The sequence below is a fragment of the Astatotilapia calliptera genome, chromosome 13 (assembly GCF_900246225.1).
Source record: "Astatotilapia calliptera chromosome 13, fAstCal1.2, whole genome shotgun sequence".
In the NCBI taxonomy this organism is placed as follows: Eukaryota; Metazoa; Chordata; class Actinopteri; order Cichliformes; family Cichlidae; genus Astatotilapia; species Astatotilapia calliptera.
In genome coordinates, this window is record NC_039314.1 from 13,289,818 (window position 1) to 13,313,044 (window position 23,227).

The 23,227-nt window shown below is 41.6% G+C and overlaps 2 protein-coding genes across 6 annotated transcripts; both read left to right on the plus strand.

Annotated features, from left to right (window-relative positions):
- Window positions 1-331: 331 nt before the first annotated feature.
- On the plus strand, window positions 332-14,126 carry ercc6 (excision repair cross-complementation group 6). 5 transcript variants are annotated; one of them, XM_026189107.1, is made up of 22 exons: window positions 332-393; window positions 974-1,179; window positions 1,269-1,497; window positions 1,668-1,788; window positions 1,906-2,020; window positions 2,607-3,318; window positions 4,625-4,756; window positions 5,077-5,235; window positions 6,124-6,259; window positions 6,507-6,677; window positions 6,770-6,946; window positions 8,191-8,307; window positions 8,749-8,844; window positions 9,510-9,728; window positions 10,149-10,259; window positions 10,744-10,863; window positions 11,121-11,215; window positions 11,700-11,845; window positions 11,943-12,518; window positions 12,659-12,824; window positions 12,956-13,034; window positions 13,127-14,126. In XM_026189107.1, the coding sequence occupies exons 2-22, from the start codon at window positions 984-986 to the stop codon at window positions 13,571-13,573; spliced, it is 4,320 nt and encodes a 1,439-aa protein (XP_026044892.1). In that variant the 5' UTR covers window positions 332-393; window positions 974-983; the 3' UTR covers window positions 13,574-14,126. The 5 variants fall into 5 exon arrangements, with proteins under 5 accessions (XP_026044892.1, XP_026044895.1, XP_026044896.1 ...); XM_026189108.1 differs by lacking the exon at window positions 332-393 and adding an exon at window positions 402-467; XM_026189109.1 differs by lacking the exon at window positions 332-393 and adding an exon at window positions 481-692.
- A 1,522-nt stretch (window positions 14,127-15,648) lies between these two features.
- Window positions 15,649-21,738, plus strand: drgx (dorsal root ganglia homeobox). The gene is made up of 7 exons (XM_026189174.1): window positions 15,649-15,758; window positions 15,915-16,004; window positions 16,817-16,917; window positions 17,458-17,559; window positions 19,230-19,402; window positions 19,719-19,831; window positions 19,938-21,738. Exons 2-7 carry the CDS (start codon window positions 15,947-15,949, stop codon window positions 20,315-20,317), a joined length of 927 nt encoding a protein of 308 aa, XP_026044959.1. The 5' UTR covers window positions 15,649-15,758; window positions 15,915-15,946; the 3' UTR covers window positions 20,318-21,738.
- Window positions 21,739-23,227: the final 1,489 nt, after the last annotated feature.

Consider the following 23,227-nt stretch of genomic DNA (forward strand, 5'->3'; position numbering starts at 1 on the left):
TCTGCAGTGATCCTTCCCTCTAAGGAGACAAAACAAAAAATGCCTGCAAAGCAGGTAGCAGACCCACCAGATCTTCAATCTTCTCGGCATTTTCCTTTAATTTGTCACATTCTTGCATATTAATAATGACTGAAGTGTCTAAGTAGTTCCCTAAAAACGCAAAGAGTTGTTTTTGAAAATGTGGTTCACAGTTTCTCCAATGATAAGGCAAAAATAAGTGGTTTTGTGGCGCCATCTAGAGTGCAATGTTCTCTGCTGCTGCCAACCAGCAGAGGGCGCTGTTCAGCAAGTTAATCATTGAACGGATGCCTTCACTAACACCGGAAACCAGGAAGCGGCTGGTGAGCAATATGACATAAAGCGAGCCAGTGATGTTGTATAACTGCACGTTTTGTGAGTATCTCATTGTCACTGTCGCTTTGACGCTGGGCTTAATGGACCAGATTTTACTCAAACAGCGAGAAACAGTGGGTGCTGTAGTAGGAACATATCTGAACATGTTTGGTCCTTTGAACGTCCTCTGTTTGTTGAAGCTGAACAGCTGATGATGTTCGGCTCACTGTTAGCTTAGCAGGTTAGCGTAGCCACGTAAACAATAGGTTGTGAGAGACTTTAACGTTTCTTTCAGTTTTATGCCTATCCTATAACTCAGCGTCTAACCGCTAATGTGGTACCTTCTTTAATTTAAATTGGTATTATTTACATTCATTTCTTCCCATTACGAGCCTCCACATTCACATAATTAGTTTAAGACCCTTCCGTTAATCGTTATTAACCATAGATATAAGCTTGGTTTAGATTCCGATCATTACATAATACCGTTCAGAGTTAACGCAGCCTTTTTGGACGCAATAAAAAGGCGACAAGCAATAACTGTTTAGTTTTATTTCTCTATTTAAAGCAGTTCTTTAACAGCTTAGACGAGACAATGGCTTAAATGACTTGTTTGACATCTGTTTGACACTTCTGGCAGCTGCTTCACTATGCCTGTAGACGGTACAGAGGACCAGGTGCCCTCCTCTCTTTCTAGCCCGGCTAGTGCTGCCCTCACCCCGGGAGGAACGGAGGAGGATGGAGCTACAGGCGGCTCAGCAGTCTGTACTTTCCCTGAAAACAGTCAGGCCCCGGAGGCTGCTGCAGCCTATCCTGCCAACACTGGACCTGGGGAGGGCAACAGCGGTGAGCTGTGCAGCATGTTGAGAGAGGAGATGGAGAATGTCATTATATCCTTATAAAATCATTTCATGTGTTATCTTTGGTGCATTTAGCTGGGAAAAGGTCTGGAGCATTGCTGCAGATTGACCGACAGCGCATCCAAGCAGCTTCTGCCAGTTCGGGAGCTGATGAGCTCCAAGGTCTTGGTGTGGCTGTGTATGACCAGCACATACTTGAACAAGGTGTTTTGCAGCAAGTGGACGAGGCGATCCAGGAGGCCAGTCAGGCTGCTGTTAAAGCTGAAGCCGAGAAGGAGTATCAGTCTGTGTTGGATGATGTCAGGTACAGGAATTTAAAAAAACAAAACAAAAACACAAATGGTTTGTGTGTGTTGTGTTGAAGTAATCATCTTACTTTGTTGAGATGCTATAAACTAAAAAAATTTTTTATTAACAAGTAGCAAAACGTCAAGGGACTAATAAGTCTTCTGCTTTTAATCATGTGTGTTGCAGGTCTGTTACAGCATCTTTAAAACATATCAACAAGATTATTGAGCAGCTTTCTCCTTACGCAGCCTCCAGTAAAGACATCAGTAGGAAGATTGAGTCTGTCAAAAGACAGAAAGAAAATAAGGTAAAATACTACATGTGTAACGTTTTAAAATAAAGTAATCTGGTTTATATGATGATGGTGTAATAACATAATAATAATAATGGTGTGATTGTGGTGATGAAAAAACTTGTCATACAGGAGAAACAGCTGAAGAAAGTCAGAGCCAAACAGAAGCGACTTCAAGCCATTCTGGGAGGAGAGGACACTCAAAGGGTGGAATTTGAGTTTTTGGCAGAAGATGATGGAGAGGAAGGTAACGTGTTTTTGTGTACTGACTGGAAACATTAACCACTGATCAGTGGGTGGAAGCAATTTTTGTGGCAGCCAAGATGCCTAACTTGTAGCATTCACTGATTATGGTCCATATTAGGTTGATGAAGGAAATTTACTGTGCATTAATTAGAATAGCAGGGTGTCCATTTGCTTTCTGCCTTCAGCAGATTTCACTTCTGACACAGGCTTAAATAGGTGTGACAACTCTCCTCTTGTATTGTTTGTTGCTACACAAGTCTGTTTTCACACATAACAATACACATAATATGTATTTCACACCTAAAATTCAAGCTAGCAAGAAATATTTTCATGTACTGTGAAAAAGAACCCATAACTACACTTGTCCTCAGTTGTAATAAAGGTTATGCTCTCAGTATATTCCATGACTGCTCCGTGAGTTATTCGGTGCATATTTAACCTGCAGTCACATACTTCCTGCACACTAGCCGAAGTATTTCCTACATAAATAGACCCTTCTGAATCCTTAAGAGTTTTCCTGTAGGCATTCGTGTTGATTCTGGCAGTGAAGAAAATCTCTGAATCTGTATTTGTGTGTGTTGTACCAGAAGCGGGACCATCCACGTTGGGCAGTATGCTTATGCCATCTCAGGAGACCGAATGGGAAGAGCTTATCCGAAAAGGTCACATGACTCCTTTTGGAACCCGAATCCAACAGAAGGAGGTAAAGAAGGAGCCACGAAAACTGATGCTTGCGGAGAACTCTGCTTTTGACCAGTACCTGGCAGACCAGGCCAAGTTGGCTACTGAGAGGAAGAGAGTCCCTCTCCTTAAGAAGAAGAAAAGCTCTGGGGTTGGAACCGGTGGAGATTCAAGAGAGAAAACCAAAAGAACTGTTTCATCTTCCAAGGATAAAAAACTGCGTAAGCGTATGCGAAAGCTCCAGGTAACTGCTTTAAAGGCCCATCCTAAGGCCCGGCCCAAGGCTGAGCCACAGCTCCAAAAGCAACGGAGAAAACGTCACACTGAAGGAGAGGAGACAGACAGTGAGGGGTCAGAGTACCTCCCCAGTGATGAAGGAATAGATCCTGACCAAGAGGAGAGAGAAGCCATGGAGGAGGGCTTTGGAGATGATGATGAAGAGTATGAGTTGAAACCATACAAGAGAAAAACCGAAGGGAAAGGGAGGAAAAAAGTAAAGAAAAGTGACAGTGAGGAAGAATACCACCCTGAAAGTACAGATGAAGAGGATGATGACAAGGGAAAACCGAAAAAATACAAAGATGATGGAGATCTGGAGTATTATAGGCAGCGAATAAGGTACGATCATGCACTACTAACATTGCTCTAAACTCATGTTTAGATCTGTGGTTGGGTGCAAAGGTGTGCAGAGTTTTTACAAAACGAAAGCAGCAACTTATGCCTGCATATGCCTTGCTCAAAAACCCACCAGATTGTTCCTTTTACTTTGCATCACATTTGTAATGGCAGTGCTGTGTGCTATTGTTATTCCTTTTACTTAAGGAGGAAGCAGTTGTCTCTTTTTCTGCTGGCTCCATAGTGCAGAAAGAGAGTTAATCCCAGATGAGATTGGCAGCTGTTTCTTGACTAAGCAAATTCACTCCCTGCTCTTCTTCTCTCTCTGCTCTCACACTGGCCTAATTATCCTCCTGCACATGGTTTTATACACTCACTCACTCTAATGCTCAAATTAATGGAAGAGCAGCCCTAATGAGATTTCATATTTATAGCTGCCAAATAAATTGTGTTGGCATGTGTCCTTTTTCTACACTATAGTGACTGAATGTCAATTCCACAGCATAGACACGGCATGGACGGTGAGACTAGCTTATACGTGGAATGATATTATTAGAGCGGGCGGTATTTGTAGTTGGGTGGGAGGTGGAGTGGGGGCAGAAAAGTGTAATTAACTGAACCAATGCTTAGTCTTGACTTAATTAGAGAGTGTGGTCTCCCAGGCCTAGCTTAAGGACCAGTTTCGTGGCAGGGTGACAGGACCAGGCCCAAATGAAGATGGATTCTTATCCTCTGTACCTCACACCTTTCTGGGGAACTCGCACTACTAATTGTCTGTATCAATCTTCATTTGCTGTGCGACGACTATGCCTCTAACTGCCCTCTCTCCTGCACTATTAAAACTGTTTTCCTTTAACATTTCCCTTTTTGCTGTAGATGTTTCACTGCTCAAGGGAAATACCTTCAACTCAAAACATTCGCTATCCTTACACCTGTGTAGACAAATGCTCAAATAACGCATGGAGTGCGAGAGGTGCAAATAGAACACCTTTCTATCCAGTCTCCACTTATCCTGTTTAGGTTTGCACTATATTCACTTGAAATGTCTGATTTAGTTTGGATCTCTTAGTTGTTTTCATTTTGCATCTGTAGCAATATACATCACTGAAAGTTTAAACAGGTTGAATTCTTCACTGTTGTTCAGGTAGTGTATTCATCTTTTTAAAAGAGGAAGCAGGTGTTTGTTCTCAGCACCCAGGCTCACTGAGCTTACCCCTTGCGGTTGTGAGCTTCTAACTAAAATAAAGAAATTCATTTTATCACATCGGTGTGCAAACACTTCATCAGTGTATATTAATTTTCTCAACAGGAGATGGAAGCGTCAGCGTCTTCGAGAAAGGGAGGAGAAGAGAGAAAGGGGTGAGGAGCTAACCGATGACAGCGATGCAGAATTTGACGAAGGCTTCAAAGTTCCTGGTTTCCTCTGGAAAAAGCTTTACAAGTAAGTTCAGTCCGAAACATTGATTATGGGAATGAGTTATGTTAAATATCCATGCATGTAGATAGAGCCACTTTTATCAAGTGATAACAAGGACTAATAAAACATTTTTCGCATAAAGATTATATGTGTACTTTGTTCTGCATCACAGTCACTGCTCTGAAAAAATAATGATTATTTCATCAGCAAGCCTTGCAAATTTATTTGTTCACTGATCTATGAGATTACTGGCAACCCTTTATGTGTGTTTATGTGGATTGTCCATGGTTGCTGTTACAGCCATGTGTTTCAAGTGTTTGCATTCATGTCAATGACCTTTTCAGGTACCAGCAGACGGGTGTGCGGTGGATGTGGGAACTCCACTGTCAGCAGGCAGGGGGCATCTTGGGGGATGAGATGGGATTGGGTAAAACCATCCAGGTCATCAGCTTTCTGGCTGGACTGAGCTACAGCAAACTGAGAACCAGAGGGTCCAACTACAGGTGTGCGCACACACACATGCGTACACACAAACTGTGTCCAGAGACTGTGTGTCTGTATGGTATGAATATTTGATTAGGGGGATTTCTACTTGAGAGTGTTCATCTGAATTATTAAACATGTTTCAATTATCAGACTCTTCACTTTTTTTATTTATTTTTACTGCGGACATCAGAGAAAACACTGACACTCTGTGTGTGTGTGGGGGGGGGGGGGGGGTTGAAAGTGAGAATGCGTTAGAGTGAGTGTCTGCGTGAACCCTTAAAATGAATTTCAGGCTCATGAGGTGGGGGTAGAGCAGGTGGGTGACAACAAATCAACCGCCAAAAACATGACGGAGCGCTGCTGATAATCTGGTTTTACTTCCTCGAACAACACTCGTACATTTATTGGGTGGAGCTTCCCTAATGGTCAATACTCTGTCTACTATAGACGCCCACAAATTGATTGCTTGCAAACTCAATTATGGTCCAATATCAATAGCTTCCACTAGGCAGAGGTTCATACCAGCCCATTAGTGTATCTTTTGTGCGTGCCTGTGTGTGTGTTTGGCAAAGTTCTTGTAGATTTTCACAGTGGAGCTGAGGATATCTCCACACACTTTCTTTGATTTATTGTAAGTACAAGGCTTTGTAGTTGCATCATTCCGCTGTGCGCTGTTCCTCATCCTTGAATGCATCATATATTGTCATTGCAATCTAAGCATATATACATTATTTTACTTAATAGGGAAAAGACCTTTTATTTTACACTGTAAAAATGATGGCTGTGATTTGCTACTGAAGCCTGCTCAGGTTATCCAAAGTTTAATGAACACAGTTCCATTGTTTACCCATCTTAATCTCTGGTTTTCGATTAAACACGTGTCTGTGGTGTTTGTTTCGCTGTAGGTATGCTGGTCTGGGTCCAACAGTCATTGTGTGCCCAGCTACAGTCATGCACCAGTGGGTGAAGGAGTTTCATACCTGGTGGCCTCTTTTCCGAGTGGCAGTCCTACATGAAACTGGGTCCTTCACTAGCAACAAGGTAGCTGTTCATGAGTTTTATACAATCTTTTTTTTCCCTCTGGGGGGCACTAGAGTTCTGTTTACAGTATTAGCTCCTGACCTTACCTCCCACTCTTTCCCTCTTTTTAAAGCCACATTGATAATGATGCCCTACTTGGTACATTCTTTGAAGTATATGATACTAGACATGGTTAATAACTGCACTGGTTTATATTAAGGTTTACATATTAAGGTTTGTGTCTTTGCTTTTTTCCCCCATGTTGCAGGAAAAGCTCATTCCAGAAATAGCAGCATGTCATGGTATCCTTATCACTTCATATTCAGCTGTGAGGAACATGCAGGAAACCCTACAGCTCTACGACTGGCACTACATTATATTGGACGAGGGTCATAAGATCAGGAATCCAAATGCTGGAGTTACTGTTGCTTGCAAACAGGTATTATATACTCATGGACACATGCATCAACATAAGCAAAGTTCATGCGGTTGTAATTAATTAATAATTTTTTTAAATTTTCTCTTCTCTAGTTTCGCACTCCTCACAGATTCATCCTGTCAGGCTCACCAATGCAGAACAATTTGAAGGAGCTGTGGTCTCTGTTTGATTTTGTGTTCCCCGGCAAACTGGGGACATTGCCTGTTTTTATGGAGCAGTTCTCCGTGCCAATTACTATGGGTGGATATAGCAATGCATCTCCTGTACAGGTACACACACAAAATTGTGAAATAATAATTTATTTCAGTTCTGGTTGTGTGTCCTTTCCCTCTTTTGAAGTGGAATAATGTTATTGTAATGGTAATATCATTCCAGACAGGAGCCAGTTAATCCAACAACTCTACTATTTCTGTAACTGTATCATAAGGGTGGAGCATAAATGGGCTATGCTAATTTGAAAATACCTTCTATTCATGTATGCACAGTTTTGGAAAGCTTGATGGAAGCCATTAGGTGCAGTGCACGATAATGTAGGCCCATGCAAGAAAACTTGTGTGCATCCCCAGTGTGTGAGAGAGGGAGAGGCTAAAGTAGAAAGGCGGGGAGCTAAATTGTAGCCCTTTGTCATTAGTGTCCAATCGTTAATAACTCACTGACTGAATAGATTTAATTATTTAAGATGGCTATTGATGCTTCTTCCGCTGTCGATAATAAAAACCTTTACTAATTATTAATGTTATTAAATGGTCAGAGAGGGCAAAGCTCTGCTGCCTTATCTTCTTCTCGATATTCTCAGAGCAGCAAAACAGGCCCTGAGATGATACATAAAGTTCATGTATGTTCAACTAGATGTATGTTTTAAAAAAAACATATGTGTTTGAGGTGGGGCTTTATGAGCATGTGCATATAGGCTCTATTACTGAGGCATGCATTTGCAGCCCCATGTGAATCCACTCAACAGCTTGCGCCGAGATCACTGGATCATCTGCTGCCTTCCTCGTTTTTGTTTTTTCTTTCCTCTCCACTTTACCCCATTGAGCTCAAGATACCACCATGTTATTGTCCCCTCCAGCTTTGCCAAGGGTGTCTTTGATCCCCCCCCCCGTGGATCCCCAGTGAGTTAATGTTTAAAAGACTAACTGGCTTTTAGCACTGACCCTACATACAGTTTAGCAGGCCATTTGCAGTGGGGCTTCTAGTGTGGACCAAGTGTGTCTCAATCTCCCCCTCTGTTTCCACTGGAACTGGCCAGCAGCACTGATGAAAGAAGGCTGTGTCCCTCGAGACCAGCAGCACTCAGATCAATGTTGAATGGCTTGTACCGCTTAGAGGGACAGCAACATGAGGTGATGAGAGATAGCAGATGAGTGGCCAAACAACAGCCATGCCTTAGGAAACATGAGCGCTGACAGGAGTGTGTATGTGTTTGCTTTGCATGCTGACCTGAAGGTTCCTTTTGTTTTAAAGCAGTTTGTTTATCCTTAAAGGTATGATTTTTATTTATTTTTTTAAGGTCCAGACAGCATTTAAATGCGCATGTGTGCTGAGGGACACCATAAATCCTTACCTGCTCAGAAGAATGAAGGCAGACGTCAAGGCTAACCTCTCCTTACCTGACAAAAATGAACAGGTATTCATCATACTCTAAGACACTTGACCCTGCTCTAAGTATTGAACAGCGTCTAACGCCTGCATCTCTTAACAGGGGAGATGTTTATCTGATTGGATGTGACTATTATGTGCCACATCTAAGGAGTATTTGATGAATGTGCATGGCCCCTGTCAGGTGAAACCAGCTAATAAAGTCCCAGTAAAGTAAAAGAAGCAGGTATTCATTAAGGCGGCTGGTCTCTGGTCTGTCCTTGCGGCTGACGCTGGTGGACTTCTCAGTCCACTTCTGCTCATTAAGTCAGTCCCTCAGGACACCGGTGGCTTCAAAAAAAGCCGTTGCTTCCTTCTAATTTCTCTTCTCAAACACTTCACTTCATCAAGGGGCTTTAAAGTGGATGTTCACTGCTCATTATAAACTCTTACACTGCCCTCTATTGTGTGTGTTTGTGTCTGTGTGTAGGTTCTGTTTTGCAGATTGACAGCAGAGCAGCGTCAAGTGTATCAGAGCTTCTTAGATTCCAAAGAGGTCTACCAAATACTAAATGGGGACATGCAGGTGAGCCTTCATAGTTTGTGTTCTGCTTTTGTGTTTGGTTGACACACACTTTACGAGGATAAGAAAGTAGAAGACTTCCTGGAACAAGACATGCATTATTTAACCACCTAACAGAGGCATTTCCGTTTACCTCCCTCTCACAGAGACATTGTGTGGATTTTTATCAACTCTCGTACAATTAAAGATCCCCACCTTTAAGTGGAATCTGTGGAATTGAAATTATTTTTGCCATGTAAATTATGTTAAACCCCTAATAGCTTGACTTTGGTATTGTTTAAGAGGTTCAATTCGAGAAGGTTGTACAGTTGTGTTTCTCACAGTAGTGAAACCCTTGAGAGAGAAACTACCATTTATCACCACTGACCAAATGGACGTGGTTGGAGAGCTAGAGGTGACCACAGATTATGCATATACGCACACGTGCGTGCTCTTACAGACGTATTCAGTGGTCACTCTCAGTCCATTAACCACCATTACTAATGCAGTGACCACTGGGCCTTCATCAGGAAAACTGGCTAAATTGTCTTTAAATAAATTATGTAACTCATTCCTGTAGATTTTTTTAAGGTGCAACACAGTAAAAATCTGTAAATTTATCAAAGTTGACATCAGTTCTGCTGACAGCGTTCATGAAGGAATCTCCTTTTTCTTTTTGTCTCATGTAGGTGTTCTCAGGTTTGATAGCTCTGCGTAAGATCTGTAACCACCCGGACCTTTTCTCAGGCGGACCCCGGATACTGAGAGGAATCCCTGAGGACCAGCTAACTGAAGAGGAACACTTTGGCTTTTGGAAGCGCTCGGGCAAGCTGATTGTTGTGGAGTCGCTGCTACGTCTCTGGTTCAGACAGGACCACAGAGTCCTGCTCTTCACTCAGTCCAGACAGGTGAGGAACACTTTCCTGAAATAATCACCAGTATTAAAGACGCATTAACAGTGGTTTGTATAAATACAAAAGATTTTTGTAAAGCCAAGATAATTCTTTCCTCCTTTACATCTTAAATTGTGGTGTCATGTGTTGCCAGCTACCTATAAGCCTGTTAAATTTAGTGTGTCTGTGAACGTGCGAGACAGAAGGAAAAAGTGAGGAAGTGAGAGAGTGTGTATATGTGATGGAGGCCCCAGCTGTTGCAGTCAATACCAATGAGATTATACCTCAGAGGGAACCTGAGACCCTCCCTGTCGGTATCTCTGTCCATGTAATATTAATCTGCTCTAATCCTTTTAGAGATAATCCAAACCTCAGCCCTTCTTTCCCCGTCTTTATCTCCTCTTTCTGCTGTCTTTATCCTCCCACTCCTTCCAGATGCTGGACATCTTGGAGGTGTTTGTAAGGGAGAATAACTACTCGTACCTGAAAATGGACGGCACGACTACAATATCTTCCCGACAGCCTCTCATCGCTCGCTACAATGAGGTAAGGATTAGTCATCTCTAATGGCTGTATGTGTTTCCAATGAAAATCCTGCCCTGAGGGACCAAATGCTTCAGTGGAATCCTTCTCACCCCGAGGTGGGGACGCTAATTGATGAAAATCTGTTGTTCAAAGTGGATGTGCTCAATTTTCTGTGTGTGGAAGATGTTGAAATATCACTTAGCATTAAAGCACTCTTTAAAACTAAAACTTTTTAAAAATGTGTTGTATCTAATACTAAATCTGATCAACATACACTGCATTTAGATAAAGCTGTTTTATCGTCTTTAAATAGGGTTTAATTTGAGAATAATTTGAGAGCAGGAGATTGTTATCTTACTTGCATTAAATTTTAACAATTTACTAATGAAATTTTTTTTTACAGGATTATAGCCGAAAGTGATTATCAAAGAGAGTATGAAATTGCAGATTGGGTTCATTAATCACCAGTATTTTCTCTGCTTCTCTCTTTTCTTTTCTTTTTCAGGACAAATCCATTTTTATCTTCTTGTTGACCACTAAAGTCGGAGGTCTGGGAGTCAATCTGACTGGAGCCAATAGAGTCATCATTTATGACCCAGACTGGAACCCCAGTACTGACACGCAGGTTAGACAGCCACACGTAAAATAATTAAAAACATTGACTCAGTGAATTATTTCTCATGTGAGTCTTAATGTTCCTTAGAGTTGTGATTTGTCACGTTAAATTGCCTACTTTTTTTTTTCTTGTTGGATGCCAGCTTTTCATGCGTTTCCAATTTCTTGTTGCCTGGTTCACCTGCTGCTCTGTAACATCGCTTTTCCTCCTTTCTCACTGAATGCTCGGTTTAATCATTTGCTCTGAATGTGTTACGCTGCTCGCAGGCTCGCGAACGGGCTTGGAGGATCGGTCAAAAGCAGCAAGTAACAATCTATAGACTGCTGACTGCTGGGACCATTGAAGAGAAAATCTACCACAGGTCAGACAGCAGTTTACTTTTCTAAGCACTTTATAAGGATAATATTCAATTGCAAAAACAAAATCCTCTGTTGGCCATTGTGTTTTCTCTCACCGAGCCTTTTTGTTTCAGTTTTCTTTCTGTTGATTTCACACATTCATGAGTATTGGCAATGACGTGACTAATTGCTTACATCACTGCTATATTAGTACTTGCACTGTCCCGGTTCTAGGTAATTGAAAAGCATTCCTGCATTATTAAATGGCCAATTGAGGACTTCTAAACTGTTGCTCTGTTTGTTTTTTTGTCTGTAAAGTGCTTTCAGAAAGCAAGTTGGAAAAACTGCAGGCATTGTGTTTTGATACCTACAGTGGTGAGGTTAACTAATGTGCTCATCCATCAGCCAAACTACTCTGTGGTGACAGGGGATCAGGACTGCATGCTGAGCTGAAATGGCAGCTTGCATTCAAGTATGTAATTCTGTATTTTATCTGCTGTAATTCAGGCAAATCTTCAAACAGTTCCTAACCAATCGAGTACTGAAGGATCCCAAACAGCGACGGTTCTTCAAGTCAAATGACATCTATGAGCTGTTTACTCTAGCTGATCCAGATGGAGGTCAGGGAACAGAGACAAGTGCTATTTTTGCAGGTCTGTTGAAACATTTCATTGTCCAGTTATTGGGTTGTTAAAATAAGCTTGAGGGATTTAATTTTATTTACTTTGGTTTATTTCTCCCTAAAAACAGGCACAGGTTCTGACATCAAAGTGCCCAAAAAACCCGAAAAGCCAAAGCCATCACACAAAGTAAATCACAGCAGCCATGCACATAAACACTCCTCAGCAACCTTCATTAATACAGGTACAGACAGCACGCACACTCCTACATTAAGGGCCGGAAGTACGTCTCCATGCAGTAAAAACTCTCAGGGTAAACAAAATGTCCCGATAGACAGTCCAAGCACCAACCAGGATGCTGTAGATATAGCGCCTGCGGGACAAAATAAAAACAGCGACTGTGATGCAGCCAAACCAGACACAAATACCTCAAACTCAGCCAGTTTTCACCAGCACAGAGACAAAAACTCTGCCCGGACCAGCCCACAGAAACACAGGGAGAAGAGGAAACACTGTGACTCGGACGACTTGAACAAACGCAAACATAAGAAACACAAGCGCTCCCGGGATGCTCGATTCGAAGGCCACCGCATCTCTCATTTGGTAAAGAAAAGAACATTTAAGAAATCCGAGAGCGAAGACAATGCAGCAGAGGACCAGAAGAAATCAGACGATTATGTCTTGGCAAAGCTGTTCAAGAAATCTGGTAGAAGTTTTTTTTGGTTGGTTTGTTTGTTTTGTACCGTCTGCAGTATCAGAAATTTTTATATACAAGATTTGCGAAACGGCAAGCTTCTTTTTCTTATTTTCAAATGTGCTGTTCTTTTCTTCCATGGTGTTTCTCAGGTATTCACAGTGTGATGCAGCATGACACCATCATAGAGTCTTCCAATCCTGACTATGTTCTTGTGGAAGCAGAAGCCAATAAGGTGGCTCAAGATGCCCTTAAAGCTCTTAAAATTTCCCGGCAGCAGTGCAGACTGCGCTTCAAAACTCCTCCTGCCCCTGCAAAGTATGTAGTCTCACACTGACACGGTGGGGTTTTTTCTTTTTCTGTTTTTTTAGAACTTCACTAATTTAATTTAAAACAAACTTATCATTTTCTCAAATGTATTTAAGGCATTCTCTTGTTTGCCTTCTCAGGAAACGCTTTGGACAAAAGAAGAATTCTCTCTTAGCTACACCTTCTGTTCAGTCTGTTCCCACTTCAACCAAATGCAAGGTAATGGCCAGGTTCTCATTAAAAGATGTTACTCTGTGTTTTTTCATTTCTGATGCCATTTTTGGGTGTATTCATTGATTTCTTTTGTTTAGGATGCTGCTATTATAAAGAAGTCTGTGTCAAAGAAACCAGGTTCGGGAGCTCATTTTAGCGGGGAGGGTGCAGAAAGTGACTTGAATTCCACCCCGCTGTCATCCTCCTCTCTGCTGGCCCGGATGAAGGCCCGTAATCACCTCAGCATGCCCTCCAGGGGAGAAGAACCAGAAGAGGAGGAGGAGGATGCCTCGGGAGCTGCAGGGAGTCTTCCTGCTGCTCCGCCCACTGAGCACGATGAGCTGTTGGTGGATCTGCGCAACTTTGTAGCCTTCCAGGCGAGTGTGGACGGACAAGCCACCACCCAGGAAGTGCTCGAGTATTTCAAACCGAGACTGACCCAGGAACAGGCTCCTGTCTTCAGAGAACTACTCAGGAGTATCTGTGACTTTCATAGGACCTCTGGTCAGGAGGGCATCTGGAGACTCAAAGAGAGCTTTCGCTGAGGGAAGAACATTTAAACACCCCTTCAAGCTCAAGCTTACAGTTGTTGTCTTGCAACCTTCTTGTTGCTTGCGTTCAGGAAAGACATTTTGCCGTACAGTCTTGGGTTACCTAATGAAATCATAATTAGTTAAGCAAGTCTTGAAGGTAGTTTCTGTGATTGAGTTTGGCAGTTGTTCTGTTCTTTTTTTCATTGTTGCTTGTACCTGGTAATACTTGAATTCATTTATTTTGATTTGACTAAAACGGTGTAATATCATATTCAGATATGCGTTTACTCTCAAACTTTGTTCTTCAAAAACCTCAGCGATGTCAGATTATACCAACTTTCTGTTAAGTTTAAGAATAGGGTGCCATTTTATACCTCACTAAAGGTTTTTGTAGATTTTATAATAAACTTTCTTGTACACTGTAGGGGTTTTTGGTCACTTCAAAACAAATTAATATTGCCTCTCCGTTGTTTGCAGGCATTTTAAAAACGGTGTTTTATATTAAAAAAATAAATGCAATTCCATATCTTGCATGTACTGTATGCAATAAATCTGATGGCTGCTTTTCTGGCTTTGTTATTTCAAAAATACACAGATGTAAAGGAAGATTTATGATTATGAATATATGCCAAACTATTTGCAGGTTACAAAAGACATGTGGGACAGTTTTGAATCAAGAACACAGGTAAATGTGAGGACATTAAAATAACAAGATAACTCAAAATTGGACGGAAAAGCTGACATACCTTTTATTTAACTGTGGTGCTGACCAGGGTCCTGAAATAGTCGACGGCTTATGCAAAATCTGCAAAACCTGAACTAGTTAAAGTTTATTTGTAAATGTGTCTCGACCTACGGAGATGAGGAGTAATTGCATTTAGTCTTTTAAGCAATCATCAGAGGATGGAGAGGAAAGGCGCTGACAGGAAGCACACACACACACTTAAGGCCTGCACTCTTGTCAAGAGTTGTCTAGACCAAATATTGGGATAAAGTTATCAACCGTTATTTGATTTCAATTTTCTCCACGCACCTCACCGAGGTCATAATAACAACTTTATTTTCAGTGGTGCATAAATTAATTACGCGCATTTAATAACTAAAATATCATTATATTCCCCCTTTAATAACATAAACGCTGCACGCCAGGGAAACCCTTAATAGCGCGGGGCCCTGTAACTGGCCATTATCCGCCTGTAATGATATTACAGAACCAATTACGCGCCATTAGAAGGGATTTTCTGCACTTTATGTGGTTTAGTCCAATCCCGCACTCCTCTTCTAAATTTCAGCTGCTTCTCGAAGCCTCATTTTGCCTCCACCTCAGAGACGCATGGCGTCTGCGCTCTGCCGTCCCAGATGCGCTTTAAAACTAATTGAAAGGGTCCCGCAGCAGATCATTTATCTGAGGAAGCGAAATAAATCGCTGGACCCCTTGCTGTGAACAAAATCAAAAATTTGGCCTTGTGAGTGTTCTACATGCGCAAACCCTTGTAAAGTGGACCCCCTAACACACCCTGACGAGCAATTAAACCACCCGACAGTCAATCTAAAACCCAAAAGCAGTCATCCTGCTTTTTTTAATATATGAAAGAACCAAATAAAAAGTGCAGTGGGTATGTGTGCATGTTTATGGTTAGGGAATATGCTTGACTCTGGAATAACAATCACTTGTGATGAATTTTTTTGGCACCAGAGCAGAGCTGCCGTTTGCCACCCCGGGTATGTCTTTCCTCTCCTCCTTTCTGTCTTTCTCTGACACACACACACACACACACACACACACACACACACACACACACACACACACACACACACACACACACACACACACACACACACACACACACACCAGGGGTTGGGGGTGAGAAAGACAAAGCCGTGATAATCCGATTAGGACCAATTAGGCGTGAGATTCTGCGACACTAGCTGAAAGCCTTAACACTCTGTAGACAGTTATACAGTTATAGAGACATCTGGACACTCCCAGAGAGAAATAGAGAGACAGACAGAGAGAGAGAAGTGAGTAGTGTGTGGGGGTGCGTGTGAGTGTGTGTGTTTGCAGGAGCGAGAGAAAGAGTGTGGGGGGAGCGAGAGACAGAGAGATCTGGACACTCCCAGGCAGAGAGTCGGTGGAAGTGCAGCAGCCACTTCTCTCCGAAGCGCTAACTCACTCACATCAGCATCCTCACCGCAGGTAGGATGCTCTCACACATTAACTTTGAATCTCGCCAAATCCCGCGCGGTTCCGCATCTTCTGCTGACGGTTTAAGAGTGTTTTTGTTGCTCCCGTCACAAATCTGCATTATTCTAGGTCTGTGGGTTTAAGCTGAAACTTTTGTCTTTGTTCCAGGTTCCGTTTCGGAGTCTCTTAAGCGCGCAAAGATGTTCTACTTCCACTGTCCACCTCAGCTGGACGGAGAGTGCTGTCGCTCCAACACGCGTAAGTTCGCTGTCTCGCTGTTTTTTCCAGCTACGGATTATTTCTAACGTTACTCTTAAAGTTGTTCTCTGTAAACTTTTGTGATGTTTAGACAGCGCGCGGTGATTCTGCGCGTAAAGTGTGTGTGTGCTGTCGGAGACTTGAGAATGGGCCCGAATTTATCATTACTTTCTCTAAATCATTATAATATAATCATTTAACACAATGTGTTGTTAGTAATTGTTAATTAAAACAACACCGACTTATAAAATGTATTTTTTATGTCGTGGTAATATGTAACTAAAACTAGGTAAGTCAAACTGTTTCGGTTGTGAATCTGAATATCGCATGTAAAACACTCTTTTCAAATTTTAACTTGAAATTGTTGGTTGCTTATTGCATCTCTGGTAATATTTATACAAGTCCAAAACAGCAGCCGGTATATTTCCCCACACAAATTCATGTATGTATGTAAAGGGTTAAGTCTGATTTTCTCTCTGCTCTCTTTTGGTGAGAAGAGCTGGTGGTTTGGCCCCGGGGCAGAAGGGGCGTTTTGTCCCGGGCACAGATGTTGGGTGTCATGGCTTTTAGTCCGCCATGGTTCCCCTTAGACACCTAACGTCAATGTTTCATGCAACTAATGGAAACACAAAATGTGCCTGCTTTGGCTAATATTTGTATTTTTATAGCCTTTCTTTTATCACTTTTATCACTGAACTTACCTAAATACATCATGAAGTTATTAACTCCTTATTAAAGCAGTATTATTATTATTATTATTATTATTTTAAGTGATTGAATTGTTTCCAATTTCCCTCTCTCTCTTTTTTCAGTGAATTCAGGCGGATTTGGCAACCACGCCCCAACTGATTTTGACGATGGATTTCTACGTAGGAAACAGCGCAGAAACAGAACAACATTTACTTTGCAACAGGTAATTATTTACCAGAACAAATAAAAAAAAATACACACATATATATAGGCTATATGCAAATCAGAGAAAAAGAAATGGGCCTAGCTGAAACTTCTCTTAAAGCAAAGCAGGTGTAGGGCGCTCTAGCTTTCAACATGAGGAGGAAATAAATACAAAGTTGGGCAAGTTTTCTATTTTAAGGCAGGGGGAATTTCCCTGATATTCACCACAGACATAAAAAATAAAATAAAAATAAAACCTTTATCCCAAATTTATTTCCAAAAGCCCAGAGGCAATGATGCCATAAAATCATATGAAAATAGAAGACGACGAAAGATCTGTTGATTATTTTTATTATAATTGTGGATTGTCACGCGTGTATTTAACTGTAAGTACTTACAATTACAGGCTAATCTTTGACATCTTTATTTAGCGTTATTCACTATGTCTCTTTACAAAAAGAAAGAAAGAAAGAAAGAGAATAGTCTGCTTATATTCAAATCAACTGGCAAATCATTTTAATAATTAAAAGTCTGCCCTCTGTTTTTTGCCAATGTGCAGTTGGAGGCTTTGGAGGCTGTTTTCGCCCAGACCCACTACCCGGACGTGTTCACGCGGGAAGAGCTGGCAATGAAGATCAACCTGACCGAGGCCAGGGTGCAGGTATGGCTGCAGCAGTGGTGTGTCCTGGGCACGTTTGACCATGCAAGAGAGGGTAAATTAAGGCACTCTGTCATTCCGGCTATGCACTTTAATAACATCAACATAATGGTGAATATTAGATTAGCTTGATTAATCGGTCATTCATAATTAACCAGCGATAATGTTCTTCACTAATTTGTCCGCGTCTCTGAGGTAGGAATACATCATCCGCGCAGATCTCGTTCTCGTGACACAGCCAGAAAAGAGAGAGAGAAAAAACGTGTTTTAAAAGAGGGCAAAGTCCGTAGCCTCCACAACTCCCCTTTCCTATCTCCCTGATCCTATCACACACGCGCGCGTACATAAAAGAAAAAATGGGCAAGCATGCACCTTAAATGTGCCAATTTATATTCCGCTCCTGCCCTGCACATATGCGCGGTTATAAACTTGGCCAGATGTAATTAAGTTATGTGTCCTGTATGTAATTTCCTGCATTCCAGATTTGCTTTTGGGTTTTGTTGTGCGCGCAGATCTAATTGTGGGAAATATAATAGTTTGCCTTTTGTTCCCCAGGGTCATCTTACTATCGCTTAAACCCAATGGCTGGGTTGATAATGGAATCCAGCGCTGTAAATTAGGGATTGTAAACAAATTATTCCCCTCCTAATCCGATTACCACATTCCTATTATTAAATCTGAACATGAATCCACCGCAGTATGCAGGGATATTAAACTTACATTATTATTAGAAAATAAATTTCCTTTCTGTTGTAGTGTTGTTGCCCCCCCTCTTTTTTGTGTGTAAAGTGTCAATGGGCCTCCCCCGCATTAAGAGCACGCCGCAAATTGAGATTAATGGAGCAATTATAGCCCATTCAGAGATGGGTGTGTGTGGGGGGGCGCGACTTCTAGCTGGAAGGTGCAGGGGTGAGATAAGTCCATCGGCTGTATTGTTGTCCTGCCACCAAAATGTTGTCCTTTCTTTATGCCGAATGAATGCATGTGTTTTGTTTGGCTGTTGACATCATTTATACCCCCGGTACAATAGCAGGGATGCAGAGCACATGCACACCGACTCTAACCTCCATTCACACATCATGATTAATGCCTGCTAGAACCAAGTCCTAATCGAATCTGATGTTGTCAAACAATCACTAAATAGGGAAATAAACGACTTCATCATTGCCGCCTCTCTCTTGGGCAGCACAACTGTCAGTGGGAAGTCATTAAAATATGATAATGAAAAATTGCTCAATTAAATGTTGTTATAGGCACTGACCTTCATTCGATTAAGATACCAGAACTTGGCTATATGTGCTCTCAGCTCTGTGGATGCTGAAGGTTTTGGGGCTAAGTCAGGGACTGTGGGAAATCAGAGCATTGCTTTGACAGGTTCAAATGCCACTTGATAAGAGAGGTCACAGAACAAAGGAAGTAGGGAATATTTCTTTTAACTTTACTGTTAACAAGATTTCAAAAATTGGGAATATATATATTTAATGTAGTTTCAATTTCTCTCAATATTACGCAAGTTAGATTACAAGCCTAAATCCAAGGAATTAAACTGAAATTATTGATGTGTCATTAGGCCCATTTTAGAATTCCAGTTTTAATTTATGGTTTAATTAATTTGTTGTACTTTTTTATTTTTTCACATTTTTAATTAATATTATTTTTTTTGTCAAATGCAGGTTTGGTTTCAGAACCGCAGAGCAAAGTGGAGGAAGACAGAGCGAGGGAGCTCGGACCCTGAAGGAGGGAAAGAGCAGATGAGTGAGGGAACTCCTCCATCTCGCAGCATCAACTCTCAGTCCCCAGTGGACCAGGGCAGAAAACAGAAAGAACCACTGGAGATGCAGCCAAGGTGAGAAGAGACAGACAGACGACCGTCGTCACAGTTATCTTAGTGAAACAGCGTCCTGTTAAAGGGGAAATTTGTGAAGCACTGTCGGCCAGACTAGAATTTTTTTTTTCTTCAAAACTCTGATAGCCAACATTAACTTCTGGAGAAAGCTCCATATCGTTAGTCAATAATTCTAATTCATTAGTGTATTTTGGAAATAGCTGTAGATATTTCTAGATATATATTACTAGAATAAATTGTCTGCTTAAAGTTATACCTGGATATTTAAGTACTAAGTAATTCCTAATACTTAATTAAGTATTTGTTCTCTCTCCAGTATCAACAGGACAGTGGGTCCTGGTGGTCCCTTCTTTCCATCCTGCTTACCAGGCACCCTCCTTAACTCTGCCACCTATGCCCAGGCTCTCTCGCAGGTCGCCACTCTGAAAGGTAAATATGATTTTTGTTAACTGATGAATAAAGATGGTAATAAAGATGATGAAGATCTATTTTTTAAGTTGTCTTATCACAAATTCCACTGATTCTCATTTTTCAGGTAATGGCTTGTGCTCGTGCTGCGTTTCGGACCCCATGGGCTTGTCCTTCCTGCCACCCTATGGTTGTCAGGGTAACCGCACAGCCAGTGTGGCCGCCCTGCGCATGAAGGCCCGTGAGCACTCTGAGGCAGTGCTGCAGTCTGCTAACCTGCTTGGTGCAGCAACCGGACCAGGTGCCAGCGTGGGAGTCCTGTCAGGAGTCGGCGTGAGCGCAGCTGGGGTGGTAAGACCCTCGGTGGGTCCTCCCATTGAGGTGTCAGGCGCTGTCGGAAGAGGGGGAGATAGCTCCAGTCCCACCTTGGCCTCCAAGGTCCCAGTCCTGGGCAGCAGTCCTGACAAGCACCCTCACTGCCCTAAGGAACCACTGGAGAAAAAGTGAAGGCGCTGGACACAAACGTGGATGTACCGATACTCTAAATCTGTGTGACTGTGCCTACTGTAACTACTCGACCCTGGCTGTATGAGAAACTAAGCACAAATGACTGACTCCAGAAACAGCCTGGGACGGACTTTTCTCATATCACACTGTGTGGATGAAAACATTTAACTATTTATTTGACAGTAAGTTATGATTGTGAGAAATGCTCAGTAACTGGGGCCTCGTTCCCTCATAAAAGCACAACTGTGGTTTTTGGATCTATTATCTGTCTTCATGCGCTCTTGGACTCTTTCGATGGACTTACATAGATACAATATGTGTGCGACAAAGACATATTTGATAATGTGAATTTAAATAATCCTGATGTTGTTCCTCTCATTTTCATTAGGAGGTCTGGTGGTTACCTTGTAAACATTAATGCATGTAAACTGTAAGTGTGCAAATGGCTGGCAGGACAGTGAAGAGTTTTGCAGGATTTTGGGCAATATATTGTTTATGGCATCAGGTCAAGCAATCGCCTCTCATTCTTTTGAGTTTAAAAGTGAAAGTGCACTTTAATATTAATCAGGCATTTTAAGTGTAAATGTGTACATGTGCTAGACTATGTGTGAACCCCAGGCAGGCTAAAGCAGACTCAGCGAGAGAGCGGCAGTTGTCCCTTCCACTCTGTTAGCACATCTGTAGTGCCAGCAGACAGGGAACACACCAGTCCTGTTGTGACATGTTCTTTAAAACAATTAAAGATGTACTCGCTCATGTTCCTCTCCTGTTGCCTCTCGCTCCAGCCATCTGTTCTAATACATTATTTATCAGCTTCCTTTAAAGCTGGGAGAGGAGAGCATTCGTGACTCTTATTATTTATTTACTTTTAGGAACGCTTGCGCTCACCCCTCCTCTCTGCGAGCCTTTTTTTTATTTTTATTTTTAATAAACCCCATTAAAGATGATATATGCTATTTGTTAATGTTGGATTTACATTTGAAAAAATATCATCTGTCATCACCTCAGGGCTCTTCACAACGTAGTTTATCACGGGCAATATATTTGTTGATTCATTATTCTTAAATATCTCCCCTCACTAGAATGACTCTTGACTATAAGATCGACTGATCAGACTGAGAATACTTAACCGCAGTGCACACAACCAGTAGTTGCTGATTCAATTTGCGTCCTTGAGGATTTTCAGGAAATTACTTTTGATAGTCAATAACACAATTAAGTAAACTACACACACATTATCATGAATAATTGATAAGAAATTATGTATTACCATGAAGTAGTGGTTCAATAATTGATGAGGCGACACCCTGGTGACACAGGAGAGGGAGATAATGTCAGAAGTCGTGCCAGGTTGTACACAGATCATCTTTTTCTTCTTTTTTTTTTCACACCATTATGTGTGCATGTTGTAAATATCTGAAAACTATACCAATAAAGTGAATCTTTTACTGATTGTGACTTTAAGACTTTTTGGTAGGATTTTTAATTTCTATGAACCCATGCAACATTCGTGTTACATTTTCAGAGAAAATCCCCAAATTTAGACAAAAGTTTCAACTGGAGGCCCTTTTTTTAATTTTACATATTTGATATCATAAAACACTGCAGGTATAGAAATATTGCATTATGTAGCGACTGCTCTCCTGGATCTAAAAATGGCCCAAATATTATTACCAAAAACATTGCGCCTTCATATAATGCTTTATCTTTAAGTGCATGAGAGAGCTCCAGAGCAAATATGTTGAGCCCAGTGACATGGCGGCTAATGATAACACAATATCCTTATACAAACCAGCTTCTTCTCCAGAATGTACCAGTATGGACGACGTAATCCGGCCAACTCATACAAAAGACACAGAAAAACACATTCAGTCTCTCCAAAATTGAATACAGCAGTTGTGGAATTTAATCATTAGCCAAAACAAAGGATGCTGAAGTTATAATGACTCCGATCATCATTAAGTTCTGCATGGTGCCCATAATTCACTGCTTTAATATTTCATAAACAAGTCAAGTTGGTGTTGACATTCAGCTGTGCATGTGGCATCATTGATAATTTTCTGTCACCTAAAAAAAGTCCTGAGGCGGTTTTGTGGAGCATTGTTATATCAAATTAGCTGGAGAGTGGCCAGAAAAGCAGACAAACATGGTGAATACGGGGGACAGCAGTTGAACTCTGTTCTTACAGTGCAGTTAATGGGCTTCTTTTGTTGCAGTAATGAAATATTTTTGCAGGGATGTGGGGAAAAAAATGTCCTGAAACAGGGAGACGCTGCGCACATGCACCCATCCACAGACGCACGCAGACAATATAAGACAGAAAGAGGCCGTACACTCAAGAAAGAGTCATCCATACATGCAGCTCCTTTTGCTTGACATTAGGTGCAACACTAAATTTTTACTATTTACATACCTAGCTCCCAAAGTCAGACATAAAGTGAATTCAGGCCTATGTCCAGTGAAGGGCCAAAACAACCTGCTAAAGTATCGTCTCTGCTTTTAATTCCTGCAGCGGAGCTGACCAATAACCCAATCAATTAGAATCAATTAGGCTCATTTCTGGATGGAGATTATACAAACAAAGCATATCTTAATGCAGCGAGTAATGTGCCTGTCTGCTGTTTGCCACATAACCACAGCTCTGCTCCCCCTTACTCAGCAGAAGGAAAAGCATCCTCAGCGTTTGTGATCAATGCTCACAGTCCCCGGCAGCTTCTCAATAAAGCTATTCTGAAGCAAAGCTGGAGAGCTGCATTGTACAAAAACTTGAGAGGTTTGTATCAAAAGTCCACATTTCTGCACAGAACTGTAAAAACTGGGTGTTTTGTAATCTAAATTTGCCCACTAGAGGGACTTAGTGAGCAGGAAACTGATGTGAGTGGCATCATGTCTAACCTAAGTGGGGAAATT